This window comes from Chiloscyllium plagiosum, chromosome 25, assembly GCF_004010195.1.
Source record: "Chiloscyllium plagiosum isolate BGI_BamShark_2017 chromosome 25, ASM401019v2, whole genome shotgun sequence".
Taxonomy (NCBI): Eukaryota; Metazoa; Chordata; class Chondrichthyes; order Orectolobiformes; family Hemiscylliidae; genus Chiloscyllium; species Chiloscyllium plagiosum.
The window spans coordinates 4,718,887-4,742,123 of record NC_057734.1 but is presented as its reverse complement, the minus strand read 5'-3'; the positions used below and the strand labels follow the sequence as shown (position 1 = coordinate 4,742,123).

Genomic DNA, 23,237 nt, shown 5'->3' with positions numbered 1-23,237 from the left:
AGCGGGGCGGCTGGGGATGGGGTGGTGCTGGAGGAGCGGGGCGTCCGGGTATGGGGTGATGCTGGAGGAGCGAGAAGTGAAGACTGGAGGTCTGTTAATTTTGTGCCATTATTTAAGAAAGGCTGCAAGCAAAAACCAGGAACCAAAGACCATTGAGCCTAACGTAAGGGGTGGATAAGTTCTTAGAGGGCAGTCTGAAAGCCAGGATCTACGTGCATTTGGAACAGCAAAGGCCGATTAGGGATAGTCAGCATGGCTTTGTGCATGAGAAATCGTGTCTCTCAAATCTGATTAACTTTTTGAAGAGGCGATAAAGAAGTCAGATGAGGGTAGTACAGTAAATGTTGTCTGCATGGACTTTAACAAGGCGTTTGACAAAGGACTTCATGGTAGACTAGTTAGTAAGGTTAAAACAATGACTGCAGATGCTGGAAACCAGATTCTGGTTTAGTGGTGCTGGAAGAGCACAGCAGTTCAGGCAGCATCCAAGGAGCTTAGCCAATTGGATACAAAATTGTCCTGATGGTAGGAGTAAGATGGTGGTGGTAGAGGGTTTTTTAGACTGGAGGGCTGTGACCATCAGTCTGCCACAAGGATGGCTGTTGGGTCCACTGTTGTTCGTTATTTATATAAACAATTTGGATAAAAATCGTTAATAAGTTTGTAGATTACTCCAAAACTGCTGTTATAGTAGACAACGAAGAAGGTTATCTCTGAGTCAACTTGATCAAGTGGATCGAGCAATGTCAGGTGGAGTTTAATTCAAATAAATGTGAGATGTTGCATTTCAATAAGACAAATCAGGGCAGGACTTACACAATTAATGGTAGGGCCCTGGGTAGTGTTGTCAAACACAGAGACCTAGAAGTACGGGTACATAGTTCTTTGAAAGTGGCACAGGCAGACAGGATGGTGAAGAAGGTCCTTGGCACACGTGCCTTCATCGGGGGAGGTATGGGGAGTTCCTTCACTGAGTAGGGTGGTTTTGGGGTAAGGTAGCTTTTCTCTACTGGAGTGTTCTAGGGATGTCAACAGGAGCTCCTCACCGTACAGTGAAGGTCTTCCTGAGGTGTGGGCACGATACCTTCATTTAATTGATCTCCACAATGTGCAAATGATGACTGAAATGGCTCCCTAACTTTATAAATACTAAACAAATTATATTTGAATCAAGTAACTTTGGTTGCAGATCCTAATTACAAATATGTATAGTCATTTAGTCCCTCAAATCTGTCCGCCTTTCAGTAAGAGTATGGCCGGATTACTATTTAAAACCATATATCTGACATTAATCAAAAAATATCAGTAAACTACAGATTTAAAATGACATTTGATATTTTCATGAGTTATCCTTTACACAACAGCATTCCAAACTTCTGCTACCATTTGTTGTTTCTCCAAATTTCACTCTTGACTGTGATTCACAGAGTATCTATGGTAAAGTATAGCTTTTCACCTTGCTCTGTGAAATCAAGACTACAGTTACACAGATAATTCTATGCCACTGTGGGGTGTTTTTGGGTGTCCATTGATGCAAAAGTGACAGTGTGACCCAGGAATCAAATCTTACTGTAGCTGATGATCAGTGAGCTTTTAGCAATGTACTGTCATGCCACTACCTGGATGCTGCAACTGTTGAATTTAACTGCTGTCATGTAAGACATGTTTACAAAAGTGCTGAAGTGATCTCCTGAACAATTTATCAATTTAGCACAGAGTTATTTTAACATTTTGATTTGATTTATTATTGTCACATGTACCTAGGTACAGTGAAAAACTTTGTCTACTACAGGCAGACCATAACATGCAAAGTTCATGCAATGATTGAACAGAGCAAGGAATACAAAGCTACAGCTGCAAAGAAGCAAGATCAACATTAGATTGAGAGGTCCATTCTGAAGTCTAATAACAGTGGGGAAGAAGCTACTCTTGAACCTGTTGGTATATGTGTTTAAGCTTTTGCAACGTCGCTGTGGGACTATGGTGTCACTGTGTAGGCCAGACCAAATAAGGATGACGGATTTCCATCCCTAAAGGACAGTAGTGAACCAGATAGGTTTTTCTGACAATTGGCAATGGTTTCATGGTCATCGTTAGACCTTTAATTCGAGATTCTTTATTGAATTCAAACTCCACCATCTGCTATGGCGGGATTTGAACCAAGGTTCCCAGAACTTTAGCTGAGTTTCTGGAATAGTTGTATAATGATAATATGACCAGGTGCCTGTAATTCACCCTCCAAGCCATCCATCACTTTTACTTGGGTAAATGTCACAGTTTTTCAGTGTTGCTGGTTCGCAATCCTGAAACTCACTCCTTAACTGCATTGTGATTCTACATACAATGCATGGACTGAGCAGATCAAGAAGGCAGCTCATCACCACCTTCCCAACAGCAATTAAGGATGAGGGCCCAGCCCACATCTGATTAATGAATTGCATGAACTTGATAAAGTTGCATTTTACTGTTGAATGTCTGTACCAGTTGGTATAGATAGCTAACTGAAGCCTTTATTTTTTTCTTGGAATTTTAAAGATGCACGTTTTTCCACATCATAATTGAATATCACATATAAGCATAACTAACCTTTTAGGTATTATTTAGGTATGAATAACTGAGTTAATGGAGATGTTTTACTTAAAGGAGCAGTGTATTTTATGTAGTAATTGTTGCCTGATTTGAATCAAGAGCATAGTTATGAAGCTGTAATGCTATGATATTTGTGTTTAACTATCACATCCTCATAAATTACTTTTGAAGTGCAAGCATTTGTTAGGTAGGTAGACTACTATCAGCACAAAGTTAACTCTCACGTTATTAAATAAAGCTAATATTTGACTGGTATATTGTAAAGGGCTACATTTCAATATTTGAACATTAAGTTAAAGAGAGAATATAATTATGATCCCATGTCAAAGAGCTTTTAGAGACTATTTACTTGACTTAACAGTTGTGAGCTAGAAATAATAGAAAATTCTATCATTATTTTATTTCACGTATAAGCTTGTCCTCATGCTGATCTGAGCTGAGAAGACCTTGAACAGCTTTATTGGAACTTATTTGAAGTTATTTGAACAATGCTGCATTTAACTTCTTTTAATTTTATTGATTATAAAACGAACTTGTCATTTTGTCCTGGCATAAACAATTTGAAAGAGTTTGTCTATCACTCAGAAGTCAGCATGATAAGTAAACTCTTGATCTCTGTCAATTGCAGTATGTCATTTGTGAGAAAGATATGATTGTAAAAAGCCATCCCCAGTTCACAGGATGTTCAATCTTCACTTTGAAAGTGTTCCCTACATTGGACACCTGAAAATATGTTTGGTGTTCAACTGACCTGTAACAATCCCATTAATCTTTGAGGACCTTGTGGCATTTTGTCTTTGAACTAACTGTGCAGTTCTTCAACTCAGCTGCTTGTGGTACCAGAGACTGCAGGTGAAATGCAGATCTAAGTTGCATTTTGTTGCCTTTGGGCATTAGACAGTGAGACTTTTTCTTTACTACAGTGACGCACTTTAATTTCATGTTGTCAACAGTAAATTTACCGATATTGCAATACCAATATGTCAGTTTATTTTTAAAATTTCATTTTTCAACAGGTGAAGCTGTATTTAATGTGAATGGGCTGATAGAACTGTAACTGTAGTTTCACTCTTTAAGGCCCCCGTGTGTATGACAGGCTATTGCTGTGCTTGGTTTGAAATGCTTTGACCTCAACTTGGTTCACAAAAAATTTCTAATGATAGATGGAGGAAGAAGTTGCATTGCTTTTTTTTGACACCATATTGCCTTTTACATGAGGTATTACCTTTCTGTAAAAAAAGATTTTGTGGATGCTTGACTATGTAACACACATGCTGGAAATGTGTTGCTGGAAAAGCGCAGCAGGTCAGGCAGCATCCAGGGAACAGGAGAATCGACGTTTCGGGCATAAGCCCTTCTTCAGGAACCTATGTAACACACATGGCAAGTTACTACAATTTGCAGTGCACCATTATAAGACATCTGAGAAGGGATTTTGGAAAACTTTTTGAAGGAATTTATTTTATTTAATTTGGGGAGAAACTTTTACTCTTCCCTTTGTCCATTCCCCATGATTCAGCCAGATGCATGTGAGCTAGCTAATGCAGGATTTCTGATCGCACCACTCGAACTATAGACAGGAGGCACACAGAAGCAGTTTAGAGAATTCCACTGCTGGTGTTTTTTTTCTCTTCTAACTAGTGAGGTACCTAGAAATCAGATCTGAGTCTAATTCTACTTGATATCACTTTGTCTGATAACAATGTTATTTCAGTGTCTAAATGATATTTTTGCTGTGCATGAAAAACTGTTGACTGAGTTGAAACTTGTATTTTCAAGGAATATAGTTGTGAATTTTATGCTTCCCTTGGACCTGGTTTATCTGAAATACAGTTGCTTTGTGAGCAAGTGTGACCGTATTCTAATGAGATTGACAAGTAATTTGAGCATTACTAAACATTGGTGGAATGGATATGTTTTCAGGTCTGCCTTCCAGGTTGAGTACACAAGTGTGTTTTACATTCTTTTGTTTTTGGCCAATTTATGCTCTCAATTCAATGCTACCACTGGTTTACAGCTTGTGGTCTCAGAGTATGTGGTGAGGGATTAATGATTGTGACCTGTTCGCTAGAGGTTTTGACTGTGATGATGGTTAATTGATTACTGGGAGATAATCCAATCTGAGGTTAGCGATTTTTCAGGTTTCAAGTGTGTTCGTTACTTCCTATGGGTTTTGTAACTTGTGTACTATTGTCTCAGTCACTACTGGTTGTCAAAGTTTATAGATTAGAGTAATGAAGCTTCCTGTAAATTAGCCATTAGCAATTGGGTAATTAAAATAAAAGTGGCAGTATTTGAAAATCACATCATTTCTTGACAAAAACTATATGAATGGGAAGTATAATTGGCAAAATGTTTGTGTTAACTTCAAAAACTTCATCAAATTTCACCTGAATCTCTGTTTTCAAACTTCATGTAAATCAGCAGATTGCAGATTCCTCTATAAGTGCTTGTGCATAACACAATTGTAGCTTTTTGATTCTAATCCATCTATCCTACCTTTATCAAAACGTGGGACTTGCACAGAGTCCATTCTCCTGACAGTGATCCGTTTTCTTTTGCTCTGTCCTTGTGCCATGTTTTGTTATGAATGTGTTTTAAAGGTTTGGTGTGCCATTTACTCAATTTTAACGTACAATAGCTAATCAGTATCCTTCTAGAGTGGTAATTTGTGAAATAATGCAGGGGTCACAGAAGTCACTGTCAGTCATAGGGTTGCATCCACTCCCAAGAACGCATCGCTGGCATGCGGCTATGGGACCTGGATCTTTGAAGCCTGGAAAAATTGCCAAGCAAGCTCTTCCAAAGACTGGGCTTGATAGTGGTTTCAATTGAATTGGGGTCTCCAGTCTCTCAGGTGCTGACAGAAGCCTGAGCATGTGATTATTTCTGATTTAATAACATAAAGGGGAAACGAGCTTTGGCTGATAATTAGGCCTAATTAGTGAGAATGTGTTGATGGACAAGCCATCATATGGTCACAAAGAAACAAACTTTCTTTATCCGAGGCTTAGAGTCAGATTACAGTTCCTGTGTTATCTGCTTCTGCTGACTACAAGTCTGACTCTTGGTTACTTCTTCAAAGAGGAATGGGATCCCATAATATATAGGATTGGGATGAGAATATTGAAAAAGAAAATCTCTTTTATTCATTCCAACTAAATTAATTCTTCTTCCTCTTCTCTTCCCCATCTCACCCCTCCCCCATTTTAAGTTATCACTGTCTTAAAGTTTAAAGTACTGAGGTGATCTGATTTCAGCCTAGGAAATGCAATGAATAAGAACCTGTGCTCAACTGATTACTCATTTAGTCTGAAGCTACTTATTGTCTTATGTGAATATAGTGGACTTTGTTGTTTTCATTTGTTTTTTTAAGAATCCGCTTTCCTTGCCTTTTTGCAACCTGTAGGCCCTCAATAGAAGTTACAAAAAATACTGGCACTGTGTTCTAACTGACTTCAGTCTTCACCACTGAGATAAAAAGTTAATGTTTTTATTTTCAAATTAAGACAATATATTGCAGTCCAATTTCTGTATACAGTCTGTGTCCTGTACTAGCACAGTATACAAAGTTCAAACATTTGAATGTCAAACAATGCGATAAGTTTCAATTTTATATGTAAATATAGGTGCAATGTATATTAAAAGTCCCTAGCTTCTAATAATATAACATGAATCATTTTTATGGCACTGACTCTTTAACCATGTCAGCAAATGAAATTAATTGCTTTGTGTAACACTAAAATAGTATTTTTTGTGTTAGACAAATGTTGATAAGTAAAAGCCTTTTAACAAAAACTCTCCTCAAAGGAGAAGTAAACTAGCCCAAGATATACTTCCTAACATTTAAGAGTGAATGGCTGTGAGAACAGCTATCTTAATCGCTCAACATTTACTTAGGAAGCATTCCATGGCGCTGGCCTTAATTAGGGAGGCTGGGCTGACAAATCTGTGTGGCTGACAGATTAGCAATGCACAATTAAGCTAGGGCACCTTAACCAAGCAGTTTTCTAATCAGGACAGGATATCCAGTTCTTCTAGACATTGCTGACATTACCCACAGAAGTGAACTCACATGAAGGTTTGAAAAATATCACGAGATGCCTTGTTTAGAAGTAAACAAATGTTTATATGCAGTTTTACACCCTTGGCCTGAAGAGTTTAAATAACCCATCCAGAAGATAGGCTTTCAAGTGGCATGCACGTTTGACTTGATGTGCTAAGTCATCAGTGTTCTTAACACAGGCAATAGGACACTGCAGTCACTAAAGGCCGCCATAATCTATCTGTGTGTATGTGTGTGTGTGTGTGTGTGTGTGTGTGTGTGTGTAGATGCAGTTGCATCTCGAATACTCACAAACAATGCCACTAGTTGGAACTTGTTGCTTATTTTGCTGTCAAAATGGCCAAACTCTGAATTAAGAGGAAAATAATTTCTGAGTCCTTTTACTAATCATATCAGATGCAAAGAACATGGAATTAAGAGAAATAAAATTTCACTCAGTCGTAGCTTTGCTGATCTTCAAGACTGGAGAATGTGAATAAACTTGGATAGGCCAGTCTCTCAATTTCCCCCTACAAATTCCCTGTTCGTACAGCATGGAGTTAGGCCTGGACGCTATCGTGTACTGTTCTGCGGCAAGTTATTTGTTTGAAACAAAACTGAATTAATAGTCAAACAGCATACTGTGAATAGGTGCATAGATGTGTGTTGCCCCAGTCTGGCAGTAATGTTGCTAAACATGTGCCACACGTGCACCTGATTGGCAGAAATGTCATTGGTAAAATCAGGAGATATCACAACTGAATACCAGACCAGTGAGCAAGTAGCAAAAGGGAATAAAAGTCACCCATTGACATCAAATTATACAGATGGGGCCAGAGCATGGGTTGAGGAGGATGGGGTCTTGAGGCACAGTGGTAGTATCCCTACCTGTGGGCCAGGAGATCAGATTTAAGTGATACCCACCATGCAGGTGTGTCAGAACATGCCTGAACAGCTTGATTGAAGTAAGTAATGGCTGAGGAGGCCAGCTGCCAAATATTTGAAGCATATTAGCTGTGAAAGGGGGCTGGATAAGGTTGGGTTGTTTTCGTTAGAACATAGAAGACTGAAAGGAGACCTGATTGAGGTGTGTAGAATTATGAGGGGCATGGACAGGATGAATAGATAGCAGTTGTTTCCCTTAGCTAAAGGATCAATAACAAGGAGGTGTCATTTTAAGGTGAAAAACAGAAGGTTTGGAGGGGATTTCACCCAGTGAGTAGTGGGAATCTGGAATGCTATGACTGGGAGGGTGGTTGAGGTTGGAAACTTCACAAACTTTAAAAAGCACTTGGATGAGCACTCGGAATGTCATAACGTTGAAGGTTATGGGCTAAGGGCTATAAAGTGGGACAAGTATAGATTTAGAATTGTCGATGCAGACTTCACGGGCCAAAAGGCCTCTTCAGTATGATTCTATGATTTGCTCAGCATTATAGGGAAGTGGGAGTTTGGATAAAGATTTACCTAGAGCTGAGGGAGTATATTCCTGTAAAGTCAGAGTCATAAAAATGTCCACCACCGAAACAGACCTTTTGGGTCATCTCATCAATGCCCACCAGATATCCTAAGTTAATAAGAGTCATAGAGTCATATAGTCCCATTTCCCAGCATTTGGCCCATATCCCTCCAAACCCTTCCTATTATGTACCTATCCAAATGCCTTTTAAATGTTGCAATTGCACCAGCCTCCACCACTTCCTGTGGCAGTTCATTCCATACATGCATCACCCTCAGCATGCAAATGTTGCCCCTTAGAACCCTTTTAAGTCTTTCCCCTCTCACCTTAAACCTATGCTCTCTAGTTTTGGACTTCCCTCTCCTGGAGAAAAGACTTTGACTGTTCACACAATCCATTCCCCTCATGATTTTATAAATTTCTATAAGGTCACCCCTCAGCCAGTGATGCTCCAGGGAAAGTAGCTGCAGCCTCTCCAGCCTCTCTCTATAGCTCAAACCCCCCAACCCTGGTAACATCCTTGTAAATGTTTCTGAACCCTTATATGTTTAACAACATCTTTCCTATAACAAGTTGCACTTCTTTGGATAACGGAGAATTTTATGCCATTGTTAGGCCACTGATGTCTTGTAGGTATTTTAAATTGCTTAGATTAGATTAGATTACATTACAGTGTGGAAACAGGCCCTTCGGCCCAACAAGTCCACACCGACCCGCCAAAGCGAAACCCACCCATACCCCTACATTTACCCCATACCTAACACTACGGGCAATTTAGCATGGCCAATTCACCTGACCTGCACATCTTTGGACTGTGGGAGGAAACCGGAGCACCCGGAGGAAACCCACGCAAACTCCACACAGTCAGTCGCCTGAGGCGGGAATTGAACCCGGGTCTCAGGCGCTGTGAGGCAGCAGTGCTAACCACTGTGCCACCGTACCACCCACCGTGCTGTTGTTCATTCTTCCCTTCTGAGATATACACTTTGTGTTTTACTTTAAACATTCCCAATTTGCATTATTGGCTGTGTCTGCAGTTATCACTTTTGTTTACGGTGACCATTTTTCAGGTAAAAATGACATATCTTACCATTTTTCCCCAGTGAGATTTATTTAAAGGTACTGTTTGGGCTATAATGTAATGTTTGATTTTTGATAGATTGCACATAACACATCATATTAGTCATATGATCTACAAATGTATCCAATGGAAATCTGAGAACATGTGCCACTTAAATTCTTAAATGTGTGTGATGGAATATAGTCTCAAAACTAGCAAAATAACCAAAAATCTGAGACATGGTCACTGGTGAAACATGAGTGCAGATTACTTTTGGAGAGTGTTTACAGGTAAAATGTGTATTTGATAAAATTTAATATGGAAAAATGAGAAGTGTAGCTTTCAAGGATAGGATGTATCCCATTCTGTGCATCTTGAACCAATATGAGAATACATTCCTCCTCCAATGCAACCACGAAAGGAAAGAGTCTTGCCTTCTTTTGGCAATTCTCCTTAATTTCATGGTGAAATTCAGAAGTTCACAAAATGAAAAATTGCCCATGTGCACAGGACTAGAGGGTGATGTAACAGATAATTAAATGTATGTTATCCCAACAGAATCTGCTCTGTTCATGGGATATGGACATTGTTAGACCAGTGTTATCTGCTGTTCCCCAATTGTCCTGGAAAAGGTGCTAATGAGCTGCCTTTGTGAACTGCTGCAGTCCTTTGGATGTTGGGCCACATACAGTGCTGTTAGGGCCACATTCCAGTATTTTCACTCAGTATCAGTGAAGAAAAAGTGATATATTTCCAAGTCAGAATAGTGTGTGTCTTGGAGGGGAACTTGCAGCATTTTGTACTCCCATGCATCTGCTGCCTTTGTCCTTCTGAGCACCAGTGATGAAGGGAGTAAAAGTTGAAGTTGGTGCTTTGTCCTGGATGATGTTGAGTTTCTTATGTTTTGAGCTGTATAAGTCAATGGAAATGGAGAGTATTCTATTATATTCCAGACTTATGCCTTGTAGATGGGGTGCAGTCTGTAGGGAATCAGAAAGTGAATAATTCCCAGATGCCAGCTGATTGAATGCATTTCTGCTGTTCTCTTGTGGTCCCATGTGGATTGCATGCTATTTCATTAAATCCACAAAGATTCAAGAATGTGCTCTTGTGCAGGAATTGACATAGCTAATTCTTTTGTATTAAGAAATACTGGATCCATTTTAAAACCATTGTTTCATTGCTCATTGCATGTTCTCTCTGCAGATTTCTGTGATAACTCTATGGCCATACCACCCCCTGATCCAAAGTTTGTGCTTCGCGGGACTGGAGCCTCAATAAATACTCTGCATTTCTGCTGCAGTGATCAGGAGGACTGGAATCCAATCCTCTTCTCAGGGTGAGAAACAGTTATTGTGCTGTACAGAGTAGTCTGGTTTGTAATGCAGAGTGAAGCCAAGAGTGTGATTTAAATTCCCACACTGGCTGAAGTTACTATGATGGACTCTCCTTCTCAACCTTACCCCTCACCTGAGGTGTGGTGATCCTCCAGTCAAACCGGCACCATGATCTCTCTCTAGTGAGAGAGTAGCCCTATTGTCGTGGGACTATGGCAACTTTCCTGTTTAATATGAAAGCAGCACTTGCATGTGTAACTAATACAATGGTCTATTTTCCATTGTATTAAAAATGAAACGATTCTTGAACTGTGCTGGAACTCTGTGGTGTGCTGCCATATGCAGGAAGATCTTTGAACAAACATACAACAACTCTTTATTATGATATTTCCAGAACATTCCATTGCAACAATGCCATTAGGCAACAGCTTTTTTTTTGTAGCATTCTTGATCATTTTAAAATTTACAATGTACTGTGTATACTTACGTAAAAGTCAACACTGTGGTCTTGACAATAATAATTTTTTCATATAATATTTTTCCATGTAATATTCAATCTAATTTTTAAGGGATCACGATCAAAAATATAATCCTGGGGATGTTACTGATTAGATTTTGTTGTAACTACGTAAGTATTACTGTAAAGAAGTTCCAGTAAATAAGTGAATAGATGCTACATGTTTAATATGATTGTGTTGTCCATTGTTTATAATCTTTCATAATTAAACAAATGTTAGATAGCTTAATATGAATTCTTTATTGTTGGTTTGTGCTTTATTCCATTGTGACAGTCTATTTTAGATTTCATTTGGTACCTCTCAAAAACATCACTGGTGTAAAAGTCAATCTCGTGACTCCGGCCAGTAAAGATTAGTCTCATACATTAGACTTTTACATGAATATATGCAGAATATAGTGGCAAACAGATGTTGGGTATGCCAGTGTGTAAATAATTTTCTAAAAGGATATTATTTGGTAGGAAGGAAGAAAGAGGTACCATTTTCAAGTACAACATCAGTTCACTATGAAGGAAAAACATGGTGCGGGCTTTTCAGTCTATTTGACAGTAGTGTTGCAAATAAGACATGTACTTACTGGCCACTGACATGTCCTTGATGATTGGCCTGCCCTCTCCTGGTCAGTATTTTAATTCTTAATGCTGCTGTTTAATAAGGCAGAAAGTTGTCAGTAAGTGCTGTAAGCTCCAAACCTTTTGATTAAAAAGATTACAGTTCTTGTATTAGCTGTGGTGTTTGCAGGAGCATAGGAACCAGAGTAGTCTAGTAGCTCCTCAAGACTGTCCTCCAATTAGTGATACTGCAGCAGCTCTCATTGATGCTGCTGTCCCTGTTTATATCACAGAATAAATATGTTTTTATATATTTGCTGGGTCACCTCCAACTGAATGTCAAATTAGTAAGCTTCAGTACAGCCAAGGCCATTAAAAGAACTGTTTGTGTACATAGACACGAGGCCTTCTTTATCTGGCAGCATTTAGCCATTTTTAAATCATCCATTTACTTGATCATGGAATGAGGCCAGAATTTCTTGGGCATTATTGTTGTCCTTGAGAACTTGGTGATGGGTCTGCTTCTTAAATAGCTGCAGTTCATATAGTGAAGGTTGCTCCCATAGTAATGTTAGGTAGGGAGCTCCAGAAGTTTCACGCAAAGAAGGTACGACTGCCTATGGTTTAACGTTGGGCTGAAGTGTATCTAGAGGCCGGCAATACTAATAGCAAATGTGGTCTAATTGTTCACTTTAGATAATTTGTTTTCGAAATGTCAATCCTACTGCCATAGTGAGAACTATCCTGAGTCAAGAGTAAAGGAGGAAATTCCAAGCCTGTCCAGCTTGCAATTTCTTTGAAACAAACTTTGGAATGTCATTAAAGTTTTCCATTTTAAATTCCAAGATATCTGGAAGATGTTGAGCTTGACACTCCCTTCCCATTGACTGTATAATATCATTTTTCAATGTTTGTGCATTATGATTTGTCATGAGCTGTTCAAGTGGCCTGGATCCTTGGGAAGTGGATGATATCAAAGAAACCATATGTGGTGAGATGCTAAAATGCAGGTATTTAATTGTGTGCCTTTTGAGGATCTGCTGACACTATGGATTTAAAAGTACACTTAGGCTTATTCGCATGACATCTAGGAATCTGAAGCTTGGCTATGGTCATTTCAAGGATCCCTGGAAATATTGGAATCTCATTTGATCAGTGCCCGACAGAGATGCTGCTTACAGTGCTTCTTAGCCTTATCTAGATAATTGGTCAAGATAGATATGTTCCTGTCAGTAATTTTGGCTAGGTTGTCAGTGTTCTGTTCTTCCAACTCCCGGCCCATTGTAAGTAAATGAACAAATACTGGCAATGTCTTCGAATCTGTGAATATAGATCTACTGCACAAAAGGAGGCCATTCAGTCCATTGCACACATGCTGGACTGTGTAGCATTTTTTGCATTCTGGTCACTTCAACTCTAGGTGAAAATGAGTTTGGATGACTAGCATGTTTAATTGAAGGAGGGCAGATGATAGCTTCATGAGAAGCATTAATACTTCAAAGAGGCCTTAATTATTGTATAATATACTGTCAAAAGAAAATTCTGGGAACAAAACCTGTCATAAACAGTAGGCACCATAAGTTGTAATAACTGCTCAGTGGAGAATATTGAAAGCACAGAAAAGCACTGAAGGAATTAACTTTTGCAGAAAAATTAGATGCAACTGTCTTTCTAGTAGATCTTCCCAATTAAAATCAAATATTAACTTGTAAGGCTTGTGCAAGTTTAATTTTATTATAGTAGTAAGTACTTTGCATTGATTAGTTATTTGTTCTGTAATCCAAGCTAGGTAAATGGAAGGAAATTAGCCACAATCTAATAAGTGACATAACAGGTTCAAGGGATGGAATTAGAGTTCTCACTCCTATCATTGTTTTTATTGGAAGAGGCTTTAAGACATAATCCAGTGACTGTCAGAAAGGTACAGTAAGATCTAAACAATTACATTTACATTATGTTATATCAATAGTCCTGGTTCTTATACTAATATAGTCTTTGTTAGAACAAAGAGAAGCTCCACAAGGAGGTTTGGCTGATCTGGAAGTTTACCACATTAAAAAGATAGGGGAAAAACCCATGCATACAGTAATCACACTCCTAAAGTTGAGTGAGAGATATATATTATGAAATATCACTTTTTATCAAGAAATGGGAAGTTACACCATCACCTGTATTGTTTCCTTGAGATTTTTGTCTGGAATGCTTAATGAATAATTGCTGTGTTTTGCATTGAAGGCAGTATAGCGAATATTTACTAGATTGGTTCTTGTTGTGAGAGGGTTGTTCTACTTTTTGAGACTGAGTAGATTGGGCCTATACTCTGAAACTTAGAAAAGTGTTCCAGAAACATACAGGATCCCAAAGTGACTTGACAAGGTAGCCACTGAGAAATTATTTCCACCTGCAGAGTCTTGGGGTACAGAACCAATCACTTCAGACTAAGGGGAAATATTTCTTCACTCAGGGTTGTGAGTCATTAGAATTATCCACATTAGAGGTTTGTAAATGCTCCAACATTGAATATATTTAAGGCCATGATATAAACAGGCTTTTGGTATCTCTTGGGAATTCGAGGATATGGAAAGCCACAGGAAAGTGGTTTGAGGCTGAGAATCAGCTGTAATTACATTGAATAGCCTGTAGGGGCTTATCTACTCTTTATTTCTCACGTTCTTCTGAACCAGTACTGGCTGTTGTATGCATTTTCTTCTTTCAAGTGTTTAGATATAATAAAGGCAAGTTGGAATTGAAAACAAATTTCATTCCAGCTCGTGACTAGAACTGATTTGAACATCCAAAATGGGTCTGAATGCCAAACCCAAAATGATCAATAAAGAAAAATCCAAATGCGATTTTACTGAGCCTCCAACTCCTGTAGATGCAGTCATGAACTTAACATCAAATTACATGTTTTGCCTCAATGCATGCTAGGACAAAGCAATCATCAAATTGTTTTGAGGGTTGAGCTGATTGCAAATTACTGCATAATTTCACTTTATTGTAATTGACCTTTTGTGCAAGTGCCCCAAAGAATAATTCCTTGTGATCTTTTGGCTCCAAAGCGATAACTAAAAATAATTGCTACTAAACAAACTAAATTTATAATTGCTACTGTCTGGTATTTTGACAGGGTATTGAGATTGATGTAAACTTGGACTAATGGAGCTCTTCAACAACTATTGGGTTTGAGCACGCTAGGTCTCAGGTGATTTCCAGTGTTGCTTCACACCATTATTTACAAGGTTATATTTTGAAACTAGAAAACAGGTCATTTGGAATTTTTCCAAATTGCTTATCATCTATTAGTCGAAAGGGAAAGATGTGGTCAGATTTGTTCTTGACTTCAACATTTGCTGAATTTTTAAAAAATTTGAATCTGAAAATTTTTTTTTGTTCCAAATTTCCAACTTTTTTACATTTTTAAGATGTTTAGCAATAGCTACATTTGTTAGTTATTACAGTTTCTGCAGGGATATTTGGAACTCTAACAGTTGTTGTGGTTCTGTTCGCCGAGCTGGAAATTTTTGTTGCAAACGTTTTGTCCCCTGTCTAGGTGACATCCTCAGTGCTTGGGAGCCTCCTGTGAACCACTTCTGTGGTGTTTCCTCCGGCATTTATAGTGGCCTGTCCCTGCCACTTCCGGTTGTCAGTTTCAGCTGTCCGCTGTAGTGGTTGGTATATTGGGTCCAGGTCGATGTGTTTGTTGATGGAGTTTGTGGATGAGTGCCATGCTTCTAGGAATTCCCTGGTTGTTCTTTGTTTGGCTTGCCCTATAATGGTAGTGTTGTCCCAGTCGAATTCATGTTGCTTGTCGTCTGCGTGTGTGGCTACTAAGGATAGCTGGTGGTGGCGTTTCGTGGCTAGTTGATGTTCATGGATGCGGATCGTTAGCTGTCTTCCTGTTTGTCCTATAAAGTGTTTTGTGCAGTCCTTGCATTGGATTTTGTACACTACATTAGTTTTGCTCATGCTGAGTATCGGCTGAGCACCCGAGCTACAAATCTTCTCACAAACTTTGAACTCTTAACAGTGCACAGAATTTTTAAAAATCATTTTGTTTGGGTTTGACCGTATGTTATTCTACTTGCCAGTTTTAAATTGTTTGTTTTAACATTCTGTTTTATGAGTACTGATTTAGAAGAAATAGTTGATAAAGCATACTTGTGTCTTGGGTGACAAGCAGTCCTGCAAGGTTTCAGATGCACACACCTTGGTATCTTTGGAATACTTATCTAAATAAACTCCTTTTGTAACTTGATGTCAAAAATAATTTTGTTTTTAAAATGTTTCTTTTGATGTTTTTGTTAAAATGACTTGTGTTTGTCAGGACAGAATGTATTTGTTCCCATTACTGCCCATGACCATCATGTTTTGTATGTAAGAAGTGGATCTTATCTTTTGAATGTAGATCCCAATTTGCATATTTAACAGTAGGCCTGTGCAAGTTTTTTTTAAGAAGTCACATATTCTCACACACTTTCCCAGAATTTAAATGTGACATTCTCTCACATACAAAGAATAGACAAAGATAATGCATTTTTACAGAATGTAATTATCTGAGTCTTGTTATGACTTATGGTCTGCCATGTGGCAGGCCTGGTTTTCTTGAATTGATTTTTACTATCTAAAGTCAAAGTGAGGGTCTTATAAAACAAAGGATTCTCAGTAGGCTGTGCAGATTCTTGCAGCTGAATTTCCATGAAGTTAATTCTTAAGTGAACTTAACTAGACAGGCTATGTACTGTGTCTGCTTCATGTCTCACAGCTTGCTTCTAAGTCTGATTTCCAGACTGTTTTAATTGACAGTTTTGGTGTTTCTAACTGCAAACAGCTTCTAGTTGTTCTCTTTAAGCAGACTGTGAAAACATGGCTGCCTCCTTATGTGACTTTTTCTACAAGTGCAAAGTTGTTTCCTAATGGAGGACTGGTATTCATAGTCATTTTACAGTATGTGTTGTAATTTAATAGCTTTTTAAAAAAAATCCACTTAGCATTTAGATTGGGGAACAAATGAAGATGCAATCAAGGTTGATGAGATTCATTCACTTTCATTACCCATAAATTACTTTTTGACCTTTACTTCCAGATTGACAACCTCCTTACTTCATCCTGTAAAAAGTAATGTAGTTTTTTTGTGTTGGTCCATCCTTTAAATAAAGAGATGAAAACCCCAGATGGTTATGAATGCCACTATTTGATTAGATAATCACTTGAGATGTGGTACTGTAAAAAAAACAAAGTTGTTCCTTATATCTGGTGACTTTATGACTCTATGACTAACCTTCAGATCAAGCTTGAAGACCAGTTTAGTTTTAAAAATTCCTGAATTGGATTGAGAGTATTTTGGAATCAGTTGCACACTACAGAGGCTCAGCAGGACTGTTTAAAATGAAAATACTGATGATAACTATAAAATGAAGAAGCCCATAACTTAGAGAGCTCAGGGGTTGATAGGGAAGAAAGGGAATGTCACATGATTGGAATAGTCGGAATGCGGAAACAAAATATTACAGAAGTGTAGTGTTTTAATACTCTATTACCTACTGAATCGCAAAATATAGTTTCCAATCCCTTTATTATGCATCAAAATCTTTTTTTGTATTCTTTCAGAGAATATGAATGTCACAGACTAGGGTATTTATTATCCATCCACAATTGCACCTTGGAAAAGTGGTTGTGAGTTAGATTCTTGAACTGTTGCAGACCATGGGAACAGGTAGTAACAATGCATTTATGGAAGGGAGTTCCAGAAATTTTGATCCAGAAAAGAATGGCAGTATAGTTCCAAGCCAGGATGATATATAGCTTGCATCTACTGCCCTTGTTCTTCTGGGTAAATAAAGCACTTGAAAATACTTCCAGTTTCTTGGATTTCTTGCATGCAAATCTTTGGTCTTTCTACCCAAAAGTCTCTGCAAGTACACTCAAGTGTCATGTCATTGATCTAAGGTAGCTTCTAAATCTTGTTTCTGCCCTTTTGTGGTGTATAGTTGACATAAATTCAATACTTCTCCTCAGCAAAGTTGAAATTAGGAGCTTTACCAATGAGAGATCATGGGTGTGAGCTTACCCTGTCACTGTTATGCTTTGTCATGCAGTGTCGATGCTGAATTTTGGTGAGCATTCATCAGAATAGAGCACAAACTGGCTCCTGGAAATTTACCTTAACAATGTATGCAGTTATTGTACATGTTAGAGTCAACGTTTGCTGTAAATGAACAGAGTTGCTGTCACCAAATATTACTGAGCTTTTTTTTGCAGAATTAAATAAATTATGAATAAGCCTTTATAATGAGATTCATAACCTTATATTGAACTTATTCATTTTTTTAAAACAGCTCAGCCAATGGACAAATACATATTTGGAACTTAAAGACCCACAGAGCAGATAAAGTGTTGGAAAGCCACAACAAACAGTCTGTTTTATGGATTCATACTTTGCAAGGGAGGAATGGTCTCATCAGGTAATTTCTGTACTAGAAACTGATCCTTCTCAGTAGAAAACAGGTGTATAAATGTAGAAATAAGCTAGATAGGGTGGTTGAAATTCCTGAGAACCAGAAGCTATGCATCCTGTAAGGCAGAGTGAGTTTGATCAAGACTGAATAGGATGGGCTATTTCCCTGGAGTGACGGAGGCTGAGGGGTGACCTTATAGAGGTTTATAAAATCATGAGGGGCATGGATAGTGCGAATAGCCAAGGTCTTTTCCCTGAGGTGTGGGAGTCTAAAGCTAGAGGGCATAGGTTTAAGGTGAGAGGGGAAAGATTTAAAAGGGACCTAAGAGCAACTTTTTCACACACTGAGTGGTGCATGTATAAAATGAGCTGCCAGAGAAAGTGGTGGAGGCTGGTCCAATTACAGTATTTTAAAGGCATCTGGATGGGTGCATGAATAGGAAGAACTTGGAGGGATATGGGCCAAATTCTGATAAATGGGACCAAATTAAGATTTTAAGTTTGCTCACTGAGCTAGAAGGTTTCAGGTGTTTCATCACCATACTTAGGTAAAATCATCAGTCAGCCTCCAGTTACGTGCTGGTGTTATGTCCCAATTTCTATTTGTGTGTCTTGGTTTTTATGGTGGATGATATCATTTCTGGTTCTTTTCTCAGGGGATGATAAATGGGGTCCGTATCGATGTGTTTAATGATAGAGTTCCAGTTATAATGCCAGGCCTCTAGGAATTCCCGTGCATGTTGTCTATTTAGCTTGTCCTATTCTGAATGTGTTGTCCCAGTCAAAGTAGCATCCTTCTTCGTCTGTATGTAAGGGTACTAGTGACAGTGGGTCATGTCATTTGGTGGCTGGTTGGTATTCCTGTATCGTAGTGACTAGTTTTCTGCCTGTTTGTCCAGGTGGCTAGTTTTCTGCCTGTTTGATCGATGTAGGGTTTGTTACAGTCCTTACATGGTATTTTGTAAATGACAGTCATTTTGCTGGTTGTTTGTATAGGGTCCTTTAGGTTCATTAGCCACTGTTTAAGTGTGTTGGTAGGTTTGTGAGCTACCATGATGCTAAGGGGTCTGAGTAGTCTGGAAGTCATTCCAGAGATGCCTTTGATGTAAGGTAATGTGGCTGGAGTTTCTGGGCACCTTGTGTCTGTTTGTTTGGGTTTGTTGTTGAGATTAATTGGGTACCTGTTCTTCCTGAATACACTTTTCTTCGGCTGTTTGTAGTTCCTGGGTGCTGCAGTGTGTTGTGGCTCATTGAAATAATGTCCTGATGCAGCTCCATTTGTGGGTGTTGGGATGATTGTTTCTGTAGTTAAGTATTTGGTCTGTGTGTGTTGTTTTTCTGGAGATGCTGGTTTGACGTTCTCCATTAACTATTTGTTCTATTGTGACACCTAAGAATTGGAGTCTGTTGTTATTGTTGTTCTCCTCTTTTGTGAATGTTATGCCAGTAAAGATATTGTTGATGGTATTGTAGGTTTTCTCCAATTTGTTCCGTTTTGTAAACATGAAGGTGTCATCCAAGTAGTGGACCCAAAGTTTGGGTTGGATAGTTGGGAGGGCTATTGTTTGAGTCTCTGCACTACTGCTTCTGCTAGGAGCCCTGAGGTTGGTGATCCCATGGGTGTTCTATTGATTTGTTTGAAGGTCTTGTTTTTGAATGTTATTGAACTTCATATTCAAAAGCAGAGACACATAAATAAATCAATGGAACACCTATGGGATCACCAATATCAGAGTCCCTAGCAGAAGCAGTAGTTCAGAGACTCGAACAAACAGCCCTCCCAACTATCCAACCCAAACTTTGGATCCTCTGCATGGATGACACCTTCATGTTTACAAAACAGAACAAGTTAAAGGAAACCTACAACACCGTCAACAATATCCTTACTGGCATAAAATTCACAGAAAAGGAGGAGAACGACAAGACTCCCATTCCTAGATGTCGCAGTAGATCAACAGTTAATGGAGAACTTCAAACTAGCATCTACAGAAAAACAACACACACAGACCAAATACTTAACTACAGAAACAATCATCCCAACACTCACAAATGGAGCTGCATGAGGATATTATTTCAATGAGCCACAAGTCACTGCAGCACCCAGGAATTACAAACAGCCAGAGAAACATGCTCATACGGTGTTTCAGGAAGAACGGGTATCCAATAAACACAGTCCACCAATTTCTCAACAACAAACACCAGCAATTAGACACAATGCACACACAAACTCTAGCCACATTACCTTACACCAAAGTTGAAACTTTATTGCTGGAACAGCACAGCAGGTCAGGCAGCATCCAGGGAACAGGAGATTCGACGTTTCGGGCACAGGCCCTTCTACACCAAAGACAGCTCTGAAATGACTTTTACGCTACTCAGACCCCTTGGCATCATGGTAGCCCATAAACCTACCAACACACTTAAACAGCGGCTAATGAACTTAAATGACTCTCTACAAACAACCAGCAAAACGATTGTCATTTACAAAATACCATGCAAGGACTGTAACAAACACTACATCAATCAAAAGGCAGAAAACTAGCCACCAGGATACATGAACAATGACCAGCCACCAAAAGACATGACCTACTATCACTGGTATCGTTATGTAACAGACGTGTAAGGACACCACTTTGACTAAGACAATACATCCATCGTCGGACAAGCTAAACAACATGCACAGGAATTCCTAGAGGCCTGACATTCTAAATGGAACTCCATCATTAAACACATTGATTTGGATCCCATTTACCATCTGCTGAGAAAAAGAACTGGAAATGATATCACCCACCTTAAGAAACCAAGACACATAAATAGAAAGTGGAACATAACACCAGCACTTCACCAGAGGCTCACTGATGATGTTACGCAGTATGGTGACAAAACGTCTGAAAACAAACCTTCCAGCTCAGCAAACAAACTTACAACCTCAACCTCAACCTGAGTTACAAATCTTCTCAAAAATCAGGACTAAATTAATTTAGGATATCTGGTCGACATGGCTGAATTGGACTGAAGGGCTGTCCAGCATGGAACCAGATCCTATGGCTCTAAGGTTCACTCAAAATAACACTATTATTCAGAGCATGTTGAGGTGGACTAAGTTTCTGTTGATGCTCTGAGATAAGCCAACTCAGTAAAGCATGGAATCAAATTTGGGATCTACCTGGCATAATTGATAAACTCACTGAGCTGCCATAGGACCATTTGCAACACTTAGAGATAGAGGTCATTTCATTGGGCTGGTTAACCAGAGGCACAGGCTAATGCTTAGGGAATATGGGTTTGAACCTCACTTCAACAGCTTCAAATTAATTGTAGTTTGATAGTGATTGTGATTGTCCTAACTATTAATGATTGCTGTAAAAACCCATCTGATTCATCAATGTCCTTTAAGGAAGGAAATCTGCCATCCTTATCAGATCTGCCTACATGTGACTCCAATACACAGCAATACACTTTAAGCTTAACAACATTATGAATGGTCAAGTTAGTCATTCTGTTCAAGGGCAGATTGTGATAGAAAACAAATGCTGGTCTTGTCAGTGATGCTTGAATCCCTGTTAGAATTTTAAAAGATTAACAGAAGAAAAGAAATTAATTTAAGAGAGCTAAATTAGGTAAGTGAGGGATAAAAGCTTTTAATGTTTTATTACGTTGCTTTGTTATAGAGATTTGGTGAAAATCTCTAAATCTAACAAAGTTTTACCTTTACATTATAAACTAAATGACATAAGATATCTCAGATATCCATTGTAGATTGTCTTTTATAGAACCAGGTAGTTCTGTGGCTCATGCTAAGACAACTGATCTCCTGTTATAGAATAAGCATTGTTATTCAACTTATTGTCTCTTGATTAAGCAGGAAAAATATGTAATGATATTTCTGTTCTATTTCACTGTCAACTCCTGCCAGAAGTGTGTGTATTTGTACTGTAGAAGGTGTACACATGTTAAGGGGTAGGATTAGGTTCAGTTGTATTGAGCAAGTATTTTGCTGATGCTCTTAATAATACTCCAACTGCCTGAGTCCTTTATTCACCTCTGCTTAGCTTTGGCATACTGACCAACCTCTGATTGACTACTGTTCTCTGTGCTATTCATACTGTCCAACGTAAAGCTTTTGGATCTTATGGTATTTGTCCCTCTTCCTTTGGAGAAATGTTCAGCATATGCTTGAGAACTACCCATGACCGAAATCAGAAGCTTGCACTGAATAAGGAATTGCAGATGTAGGTCTTGGTGCCACTCCACTTTGATGCTTTGTGTCCACAGCATCCTTGAAAGTGGCTGTAGAGTAAAACTTGCACTGTGACTCTTGATTAATACACACTTGGGGTTTAAGTTTACGCATGGAAAATGTTTTCTTGGAACACTCGAGAACCACTGGCACCCATGGAATCAACACAGCTTGAATCATTAGTTTTGGAGAGAAGGGACAAATGTTATTCCAAGCCATTGGATACTTTGATGAGTTAGAGTTGTTTAAAAGAAAATTCTCAAACATTTAAATCATTATCACTTAAATGCTTGAATGTTAAAATCATTGCAAACAAAGAAAGCTTTATTGCTAACATCTTACCGAGTGCATGCCCTGTGTAACGTAACCTGTATGCCTCTAAGTCTATTTACAACCTCTGATCTGTACATCCTTGCTTACTACGATCTGCCTGTACTGTTCATAAACAAAGTATTTCGCTGTACTTCAGTACATAGAACATAGAACATCACAGCACAGTACAGGCCCTTCGGCCCTCAATGTTGCGCCAACCTGTCATACCAATCTAAAGCCCATCTAACCTGCACTATTCCATGTACATCCATATGTTTGTCCAATGACGACTTAAATGCACTTAAAGTTGGCGAATCTACTACCATTGCAGGCAAAGCATTCCATACCCTTACTACTCTCCGAGTAAATAAACTGCCTCTGACATCTGTCCTATATCTATCACCCCTCAATTTAAAGCTATGCCCCTTCGTGCTTGCCGTCACCATACTTGGAAAAAGGCTCTCCCTGTCCACCCTATCCATCTAATCAACAGATCACCCATGGGCTCACCGATCTCTGGACTCATAGCAGAAGCAGTAATGCAAAGATTGGAACAAACAGTCTTACCACAAATTCAACCCAAACTCTGGGTCAGATATGTTGATGACACCTTTGTAATCATTAAAAACACAGAAATAGAGAAAACATACCGGACCATCGACGCCACAC

General features: G+C 38.8%; 2 protein-coding genes across 6 annotated transcripts in view; one reads left to right on the top strand and one right to left on the bottom strand.

Moving 5' to 3' along the window:
- Window positions 1–23,237, top strand: part of gnb1l (guanine nucleotide binding protein (G protein), beta polypeptide 1-like) — a 39,795-nt gene that overhangs the window by 1,427 nt on the left and 15,131 nt on the right. For 2 of the 5 annotated variants that reach the window (XM_043715395.1, XM_043715393.1), the window contains exons 2-3: window positions 10,360–10,492; window positions 17,898–18,023. In XM_043715395.1, the coding sequence (XP_043571330.1) occupies window positions 10,377–10,492; window positions 17,898–18,023 (242 nt within the window). In that variant the 5' untranslated portion in view covers window positions 10,360–10,376. Of the gene's footprint in view, window positions 1–8; window positions 164–542; window positions 751–10,359; window positions 10,493–17,897; window positions 18,024–23,237 lie in introns of those variants that run through there. The other 3 variants (XM_043715394.1, XM_043715391.1, XM_043715396.1) reach the window with 3 other exon arrangements.
- LOC122562524 (catechol O-methyltransferase-like) overlaps window positions 1–23,237 on the bottom strand; it is a 234,766-nt gene that overhangs the window by 206,574 nt on the left and 4,955 nt on the right. The gene's annotated exons all lie outside the window — the stretch shown is intronic.